The sequence below is a fragment of the Olea europaea genome, chromosome 5 (genome assembly GCF_002742605.1).
Source record: "Olea europaea var. sylvestris chromosome 5, O_europaea_v1, whole genome shotgun sequence".
Classification (NCBI taxonomy): domain Eukaryota; kingdom Viridiplantae; phylum Streptophyta; class Magnoliopsida; order Lamiales; family Oleaceae; genus Olea; species Olea europaea.
In genome coordinates this window covers 9,204,412-9,214,418 of record NC_036241.1, presented here as the reverse complement: position 1 = coordinate 9,214,418, position 10,007 = coordinate 9,204,412, and the positions used below count along the sequence as shown (strand labels likewise).

The 10,007-nt window shown below is 33.6% G+C and overlaps 1 protein-coding gene and 1 pseudogene across 1 annotated transcript; one reads left to right on the top strand and one right to left on the bottom strand.

The window, feature by feature from the left end:
• Positions 1-433: 433 nt before the first annotated feature.
• Positions 434-729, top strand: LOC111394213 (annotated as a pseudogene).
• Positions 730-7,718: 6,989 nt separating this feature from the next.
• LOC111394947 (auxin-responsive protein SAUR21-like) lies at positions 7,719-8,444 on the bottom strand. The gene has a single exon (XM_023020987.1). The coding sequence runs from the start codon at positions 8,193-8,195 to the stop codon at positions 7,893-7,895; it is 303 nt and encodes a 100-aa protein (XP_022876755.1). The 5' UTR covers positions 8,196-8,444; the 3' UTR covers positions 7,719-7,892.
• Between the last annotated feature and the right edge of the window lie 1,563 nt (positions 8,445-10,007).

Sequence of the window (10,007 nt, the reverse complement as noted above, 5' to 3'; positions counted from 1 at the left end):
ATTTAGTGATTATTATGGAGTTGAATATTGGCCCATTAGTTTAAGTTAATTGGTAGCCCACTTAGTGAACCCTAGGCCCAATTAGAGTGACCTAAACTAACATATATATATGTATTTATCTCCCAGCCGTTTTTTGGTAGTGTGTGTGTGTGTGTGTTGTAGCAATGGAGAGGAGAGTTGAGAGAAGAGAGGCAACCGAGAGAGAGGGAAGCCATGTGAGGTTGTGAGTAAGATTCAACCAGTGTTCTTCTTCCTCTCCATACCTTTGTGGATTGCTAACACCACCACCATTCTCCTTTGTGGGATTTGAGAGAGTTTGGACAATCCAAAGTGAAGGTGAAAGTCTTGGGTCGAGCCAAGGTAAATCGGTGTTCGTTTGATTGTTTTCTGAGCCCGGAATCAAGATTTATCGAAGAATTTCCGCTACAGAAGGCCATACTCAGACAAGACCATGGCTATTCGCATGGCTCGTATTATTCAAAGTAAACAATTTTTTAGGCGATTTTCAAAAGAAACTGATGTTCCAAAGGGACATGTTGCTATTTATGTTGGGGAGATTCAGAAGAAACGCTTTGTTATTCCCTTAACATACTTGAATCAGCCTTTGTTTCAAGATTTATTAAGTCAAGCTGAAGAAGAATTATGATTCGATCATCCAATGGTGGCCTTACCATTCCATGCAACGTTGATATTTTCACTGAACTCACGTCTCGCTTGAGAAGAATATGAGATTATAGACTAATTGTTCTCTGTAGAGTACAATTTTGTAAAGAAATAGCTTATATAGAATTATCTTGCATTTGTTTCACTGCTCTCTCAACCGAGAAGGAATTTGCATAGGGGCACATTGTCCTATGAAAAGTGTAAACACAGATATATTCATCGACAAAGTTAATTGTTAACTTTAATTTAGATTAAAATTTAGATTTCAATCGATACCAAATAGGACTTTATCTAAAAAAAATACAAAAAACAAAAATATCAAAAGTTGGGGGTTCACGTGACCTCCCTCCCCGGGTCCGTCCACAGTTTGATTGTAGTGGGAGAAAACAAACTCAAAGTTTGAAATAGAAATTTCCAAAAGAATCTTTTAGAAGTCCTTTAGTACAAACATTGGTATAATGAAGAGCACCTACTGCGAAGTTTCTCGAGCAAAATGCTAATCAATCTCATTATGTTTTGAGTGAGACATGTGAATGGCACTTTTATTGTCATTATATAGATACTGTAGCCATGTAGCTTCAGCAGAAGTGGTGGCCAGGGATCACTATTTTGAAAAGATACACAATCTGAGATAAGAAAGATGCAATAGCCGGTTGTGCTTGGCAATCCAAAGAGAATATTGCCCTTTAGTCTAGAGGCTGATTAGTTATCTATGACTATTTTAAGAAGTAAAAGATTCCAAGCCTATAATTCAGGACTGTATTCATTACAAAATTTAGGTATTCTGAGCTGATTTAAGTGTAAAAGCACCAACAAATTGGAATTGTGACTTGAACTTTCCTAGCAATTCGAGACTCCACTTCATGTAGAAGAAATTCATTGTCAAACTGATTATTTTTACTGGCTCGTTTCCTATTGTTATGTTTATTGTAATGACAATTCTTTAGATAAATTAAAATTACACAGAATTATAAAAGTCAAAGACTCAATGAGGATATTGTATAGGTCAATTAGGAGTCTTTGGATTTGAGTATGGGACAAGGAAACAAATTGCCACATTGATGCTCGCTCAATGCCAAGAAAATGCTCGAGCACTCAAAACAATGAAACTGACGCCACTTAATGCCAACCTATCAGGCGAGCATCAGCAAAATTTTAGTTTTTTGGGAAAAGCCGATCACGATTTAAATAGTTTTCTTTTAGTCCTAAACAACCCCAAACACCTTCTATTATATATTCCCAAGTTATATTTCATCAATTGATGTTGTTGATCATTATATTCTTCCCATAATTCATTTGATGGAGATCCTACATCAATTCCCCACATTGAGATCAGTTAACCACACATTGTAAACATCAAATTCATTTCTCATAACACCAAACCACCCACTTCTTAAATATATGTTAGAAAGTGTGAAGATTACAAAGGTTATGGGATTTAAGAAAGGCAACCAGCTATCAAGAGGTTGGCGTTAACAAGCCAAAGACCAAGTCTCACGTTGGACACAAAAGCCGAAACAAGTTGGAAAGCATTTCAATCAAGAACTCAAACTTGGAGGCAAGACGGGAGCCTTTGCGACTGCATGTACAAATTGGAGACACAAATTTTTTATAATTCGTGAAATCTCCTAATTTAGTTAAAACTCTATATTTTTAATATCTTTTATAATCTTTAGAATTTGATTTCGTTTTAACTATACTTATGAAATCCCCTATTTATGTTGAAATTCTATTTTATGTTAACTTTTGTAATCTTTAGATTTATATACCCTGTAAATAGAACTCAATATTTATATTTTAGAACAACTTTTATCATAAATAAAATTGAGAGATTAATTGTGAGCATATTTTGCTTTCAATCTTGTTCTTCAATGAACTAAATTTTCGAACTTACCAAGATTTATTTCTTATGTTGTTCAAACAATTTGGATGAGATTCTTGAGTCTTGTGATCAATGGTTCAACATTTTTGTCGGCAATTGTGTTGGTTCATTGGTTCAATATTTTTGAAGGAAACTCTAAACATTGATTCTTGGCTTTCTTGGGTTTAAATCAATCTTATGTGGGTTTCGTAGCTACTATTATTATGTGGGTTCCCATAAATTGATATCGGAGCTTGGGCTCCAAAAGTCAAAGTTATATCATTTTTCTCTTTTTTTTATTTTTTTTTATTTTTTTTTTGATTCTTTTGTTTTCTTTCCTTATCATTATTTGTGTTTTTCATCTTTTGAATCATTTAATCTAACTAAAGTTCAAAAGTTGTTTGTGCACTAAATTAGCCTCCAAATCAAATTTTTTTTTTCAAATCTTTGGGCTCCGTGCTAAATTCTATTGCATTTAGGGAAAAAATCAAAAATTTACACACAAAAAAAAATGCAATTACAGAAAAACAGAGAAAAAAGAGAGAGAGCCCACAACAAAAAGTGCCCAATCCGAATTCAAAAATCACTTTCTTGGATTAAATATTAGTTCTCATTGAAAGTGTCAAGCTCTTTTGCCTTCTTTTTTTTTTTTTTTTTTCCTCTTATTTGAGTCTTCTAAAGTTACAAATTTTCACTCACATCCTAGTTTAAATTCTTCAAAAATAAAACTTGGTTGAGATCGAATTAGTTCTTTGAAGTACTTGAGCAAAAGCATTGAGTGGAAAAAAGCAAGAGTGGTGAGACTAATAGAGGGAAAAAAACCAAACTTGAGTGATGCACGATCCTGTGCACATGAGGCAAATATTATTTTAAATTTAGGATGTTCGATAGAGACAAATCAAAGTCAAGCAGGAATCATAATCAAGTTCACAAGTCGATGAGGGGATACGATGGTTTGAGAGGTTGTTTAAAGATGTGAGACATAGGTTGGATATGCAAGATGTATGGATGGCGTGATAAGACCATTTGTTTGCTAATTTACATAGGAAACAACCTAGAGAAATTCCCAATGTAAGGTAGGTGGGACCTTAGGATGGAGGTTCGTGGTGAACATGAAACGGGTAGTGATATTGATGATGATGCAATAGTGGATGTCGAGTTAGGAAGAATGACTGGTAGATGAGTTAGGTATGAAAGGAGAGGTAGTCAAACTATTGGAGATGGGGTTGATAGAAGAATGGACAATATCAAAATAACATTTCCTTCATTCAAAGGAATGAGTGATCCGGAGGCATACTTAGAGTAGGAGAAGAAGATAGAGTTGATATTTGATTGTCACAATTATTCGAAGGATAAGAAGGTAAAAATTGTGGTGCTTGAGTTTACCGATTATGCTATTACTTGGTAGGACTGAATAACTGACATCTAGGAGGTGAAATCATGAGAGGCCTATTAATACATGGTAAGAATCAAAAGCTATCATGAGAAAGAGGTTTGTGCCTAATTATCACTACAGGAGGCTTCGTAAAAAATTGTAAAGCCTCTACCAAGGTTCTAGGAGTGTGGATGACTATCATAAAGAGGTGGAGATGATGATGATTAGAGCGAATGTTGAGGGGGAGGCTACTATGGCTCGGTTTTTTAATGGTCTAAATAGGAAAATAGCTAATGGAGTAGAATTGCCACATTACGTGGAGTTGAAAAATATGATATATGTGACTATGAAGGTAGAGAGACAACTAAGAGGAAGAGAACCATTAGGTATTCATCGGGTTCTTCAGAATCTAATCCTTCTTGGAAATCGAAACGGGATAACAATAAGAAAGATGGAGCTATTTCGAAGAGCAGAATTGAACCACAAAATGGAAAAGAGAAAATTGCTAGCAAGAGCACATCCAAAGTAGAATCCCAACCATCTAGGAGTTGATATATCAAATACTTTAAGTGCTTGAAATCAGGGTACATTGCTTCTCAATGTCCAAACAAAATGGCAATGATCTTACGTAATAATGGAGAAGTAGTGAGTATAGTGATGGAAATGAGATATATGAACTAAAGGGTGCTAGTGATGGTGATGGAGTAGAGTACTTGATCGTGGGGGAAGCACTTGTGGTGATGTGTGCTCTCAATACATAAATCAAGGTAGATGATAAGGAGCATCAACGAGAGAACATCTTTCATACTAGATGCCATATCAAAAACAATGTATGTAGTTTGATTATTGATGTGGGGTAGTTGTGCTAATATTACTAGTACTACACTTGTTGAGAAATTAAGACTAACTACAATAAAACATCATAAGCCTTATAAATTGCAGTGGTTAGATGAATATCGAGATGTAGGGTAAGTAGGCATGTTTTGGTAAATTTCTCGATTGGGAAGTATAGAGATGATGTGACGTGTGATGTAGTTCCTATGCATGCTAGGCACATTTCGTTGGATAGGCCATGGCAATATAATAGGAAGGTAAAGCATGATGGATACAAAAATAAGTACAGCTTTGTCAAGGATGGAAAATCCATTACTCTAGTACCATTAACACCAGTACAAACGTATGAAGACCAAATCAAATTAAAAAGTGAGGAAGAAAAGAGATTAAGAGAAATCAAGAGTAAGAGAGAAGAGAGTGAGGTGCCTAATAATGAGAAAAAAGAGTAAAGCCATAAAAGAGAAAGAGTCTTTCGAGAGGAGAAAAAAATTTAAAGTGAGTCTCTGAGCAAAAAGAAGTGAGATTGAGATGCATTAGTGAGAACTAACAAACCATTCCCCAATTTGAATATTTCTTTGTTATAGGAATTCAAAGACCTGTGAAGACCTAATTAGTGGAATACCACCCATTGAACATCCAATTTATTCAATACAAGTAGAGATTTTGATAAGCATTTAAGGATAAGAATTCAACTATGATATGGTAAAGTATCAATCCCCCATATATAGGTTAGGTGATGGTCTAGCATGTAGGAATAGTTTTTCACAAGGGGCATGTACCTTTACACATAATTACACATCTAAAATTTCTATGAAATTAATAAATATTGGTCACGTGCATTAATAAGCAATCGTTTACTAATTTATGATATTCTAGTATATTGCAAAAACTTAATTAAGCATGATAGACAATTGCCGTGCATGTTGGTGATTTGAGGTATGAGAATATATATTTGAATCTTGAAGTCCTTAACTGTTTGGGTTCAAATTTATGGAATTTGTTGAGAACTAATTTAATATCTCCTAATACTTCTATTACACGTTTTGATATGGTTTATGGTTTAAATTTGTTAACTTTGTTTGGTTTAATTCCTTTAAATATTGTTGTAAGTAGTAGTTTAGATAGAAGGCGTGGAATTGAATATGCATCTCAAGATAGCAAAGGGAAAAGGTATAAAGTATTCAAACCAGGTTATTGGATTTGTGTACTTAGAAAAAAAGGGTGTGTTCGATTTCAAAGAAGGTCAAGATTTCATCCTAGATGAGACGGACCATTCCACATTATTGCAATGATTGAAAATAGTAGCTACAATTTGGATCTTCAAGGGAAGTTTGTGATAATTTGTAGTTTTGATGTCTCTGGTCTTTCTCCTTTTGATGCAGGTACAGATTCGGGATTGAATCCTTTCGAAAAAGGAGGGCATGATGGGATCCAAGGACCAAGTTCCATGGTGGACATGGGAGCGAGGACAAATTGTAATGCATTTGAATCAAGAACTCAAACTTGGAGGCAAGATGGAAGCCTATAAGATTGTATGTACAAATTGGAGACCAGAACAATACAATTTTGTTACCATGAGACATATTGGTAGCTGCTGATCATTTGATTGAACTGAAATTCAGAATGGGTACTCTTGACGGATATGAAACATTTGAAAAATAAACGTACGAGTTTTCCAAAATTCGCGAAATATCCTAATTTAGCTAAAACTCTATATATTTTTTTTATATCTCTTATAATCTTTAGAATTTAATTTTCATTTTAACTAGGTTTGCAAAATCTCATATTTATGTTAAAACTCTATTTTATGTTAACTTTTATAATCTTTAGATTTATATGTCGTTTCTAATTTTGCTTTCAATCTTGTTCTTCACTGAACTAAATTTTCGAACTTTATCAAGATTTAATTCTTGTGGCATTCAAACAATTCGGATGAGTTTCTTGAGTCTTGTGATCACAGGATCAACATATTGTCGGTGATTATGTTGGTTCTTTGGTTCAATATTTTTAAATCAAACTCGAAAAGTTGATTCTTTATCTTTTTGGGTTTAAATAAATCTTGTGTGAGTCTACATGAGTTCGCATCAGAAGATGACCGGAGTTCTAGTACAAGGAGAATAAGGAGTTCTCAGTGACCCACAAGAGATAGATGATTCCAAAGATTAAGAGCTGGTGCAGGAGCATAGTGTCCAGAAGGGTCTTGGTATTACAGGAAGTAGGTCAGAAAGTACTAGGAGTTAGTTGAGTTTGAACCCTATTGTAAGCCATTCGCCTGTAGTGGATTATACTAACAATGTGCCCAGAGTTTTTCTTTTTATCTCACGAGTTTTTTCTTCATGATCAATTCCTTGATGTTATTTATTTTCTGTAAATTACACACTGCAATAATTCAACATCTTGGTTAGTTTTGCATGTGAATTCACCTGGATTAAATAGTTATAGTAATTTTTCGTTTTAAGTATTGGTAAATTTAATTTTTTCATGAAACACCAATTCACCCCTTCTAGTTGTTTGTTGGGTCGAATTTCGATTTTCACCTATGCTAGAATGAACAACACCAGATGGTATTAAGGAGGAAGAAGTCGAGTTTGTCTTTCACTTAACATGCCCTTGATGTAGTGTTACAAATCGGTTGCCCCGTTTTCTAGCAACCAAGCAAACTAATTGACATTTGTTTTGCATATTTCAATAATTATGTGATGTTGGCGTGGAGTTGGCTGACAATTTGAGTGCTGATAAAATGGCTCCATAAATTGAAAATCCTGAGAAGTTCCATAAATTGAAAATCCTGAGAAGCTGGGAAGAAACTACTAAGGAAATCTAGATTTACATCCTCTTTTTGTGCTTCTATGTTTGAGCAAATTGAGAACCAGAACATGTGAAGACACCTATAAACAGGATATATGAGTTAATATAAGCATATTAAGAACTGAAAACCAGTCAGCAACGTGATTCATCTAACAGGTGTTGCCAATGGAACTTTAGGATAATATAACATCAAACAACTTTTCATATGAATATCCAAAATGTCAAGATATTATAGGGATTCTGTGTACAAATTTCAGTTGACAGGTGATTTTACATCTCAAAATCATTAGAAAAAGGTAAAAAAGGAGTTCTTTACAAAATGGGTCCTATGAAGAATATCTAGTTTCCATCTCATATTCTACTCAAGCGAGATGTGAGGTCAAGGAATATATCCTCCCTGCACGGAATAGTGAGGCCACCCATTGGATGATTAAATCCAAATTCTTCTTCAGCTTGACTTAACAATTCCTGAAATGAAGACTCGCTCAAGTATGATAAGGGAACAACGAAACGCTTCCTCTCCCTTTCTCCAACGTAAACAGTAAAATGGCCCTTTGGCACATCAGCTCCTGTCGAACTTTCTTTGTTGAATGTGAATGAAGACCGTCTAAGCAGTTGCTTAGATTTAATAATACGACTCATGAGAATAGCCATGGATTAGAAAGTGTCTAGCTAAAAAATATCAAGAAATGGAAGCTGTGGAAAGTTTTGTTGAACAAGCAGATGCTAAGCCAGGTGAGATTGTAATAACTTGTTTAGGCTACAAGCCCGGAAATGCGCATATATAGATGACTAGTGTTGAGTGGAGAAGAGTCAAGTAGATAGTGGCTACCATCTGGCTAGAGAAACATAGCACATGGTAGTCTCATGGACTTGTTTTCCAATCATCATAAAAAATCTAAAGAGCAATAAAATTGATGCATATTTATTGTCTTCTGAAAGACATCATTCCCTACCACTTCTGACAATAGACCCCATTGAAATCTAGAAAACATGCTAATACTCAAATCAAAAAGATGCTATTGTTAGATTTACTATTTTTTTTTTTTTAATTTATATTTTTTTTTTTTTAATTTATATTTTTTTTTTTTTAATTTATATTTTTTTTTTTTTAATTTATATTTTTTTTTTTTTAATTTATATTTTTTTTTTTTTAATTTATATTTTTTTTTTTTTAATTTATATTTTTTTTTTTTTAATTTATATTTTTTTTTTTTTAATTTATATTTTTTTTTTTTTAATTTATATTTTTTTTTTTTTAATTTATATTTTTTTTTTTTTAATTTATATTTTTTTTTTTTTAATTTATATTTTTTTTTTTTTAATTTATATTTTTTTTTTTTTAATTTATATTTTTTTTTTTTTAATTTATATTTTTTTTTTTTTAATTTATATTTTTTTTTTTTTAATTTATATTTTTTTTTTTTTAATTTATATTTTTTTTTTTTTAATTTAAGTGGACAAGGGAATTTACGAATCTATCTGCTCGGGTTCGGTGGGGTCTTTTGTAGGCAATGAGTCATGAAGTCATAGGAAAATGTGTTCTCTAACAGATATAAGCTGCATTTATTGATTCAAATGATGATTGGAAGACAATTCCATGTGATTCTTCATTCTTCATATGCTTGTGTTTTCCAGGACTCACCAGCCCGCCACAATCTGTTTGCCTCTTGGCCACTTAACCCAATTCCAAAAGATAGGCATTGCCCCCCGGGGCACTTCTTCCCTGGCAAAGGACGGGCTCTGTCAAACCTGGCAGATCAGAGGTCGTGAGTTCGATTCATGGGGCTCTTGGAAGGCAAGGATTCATTCTTGGAAGGCAAGAGAAATCTTGGAAGGCAAAGATTATTCTTGGAAGGCAAGGTGCAAGTTGGATTGGCTTGCTTGGCACTTTGGCAGATCAGGTGGGGAGGGCTCGGACCCTGGCTAGTTGGAGGCACATCCCGTGATTAACTGGACTGTGTGAAGAGGGGCCGGATCACAGACCTAAAGATTAGTTAAGAATTGGACACCTTGTAAAAGATAGGCATTCCTTAATGAATGTTTTGCTTAAATTGTGTCGACAGCTCATCATGTATATCTCAACGCTTTTCTTATTATGTTTTTTAGCTTTAATCTCCGTCTTCTTGTTCCTAAGGGAATATATGACAATCTCATGTGTTAAAGTGTTCCAACTATACTTAATTTCATTATTTACGTCTTTATAAGTCAGACATGAAATTAAGCAAAATTATAACCTTATATGTTTCATACACTATTTTATCACAATTAACAATATCTTGCACAAATTTGTCAAATACATTCAGATTGTCATCAACATTCTTTGAATGATACATCTTAACATTGAAAAACATCTCGAGTAAGTAAAGTTTGTTAATCGTAGACTTAAGCAAATACAAGTCCTCTAACTTTTTCTAAAGTTCTTTTGTGATTTTATATTTAGCAACTTTTCTCAAAACAACTTTT

What these genes read in the sequence shown, in the direction of transcription:
- LOC111394947 (XM_023020987.1), bottom strand. Translation starts at nt 8,195, where the DNA reads ATGGCTATTCTCATGAGTCGTATTATTAAATCTAAGCAACTGCTTAGA.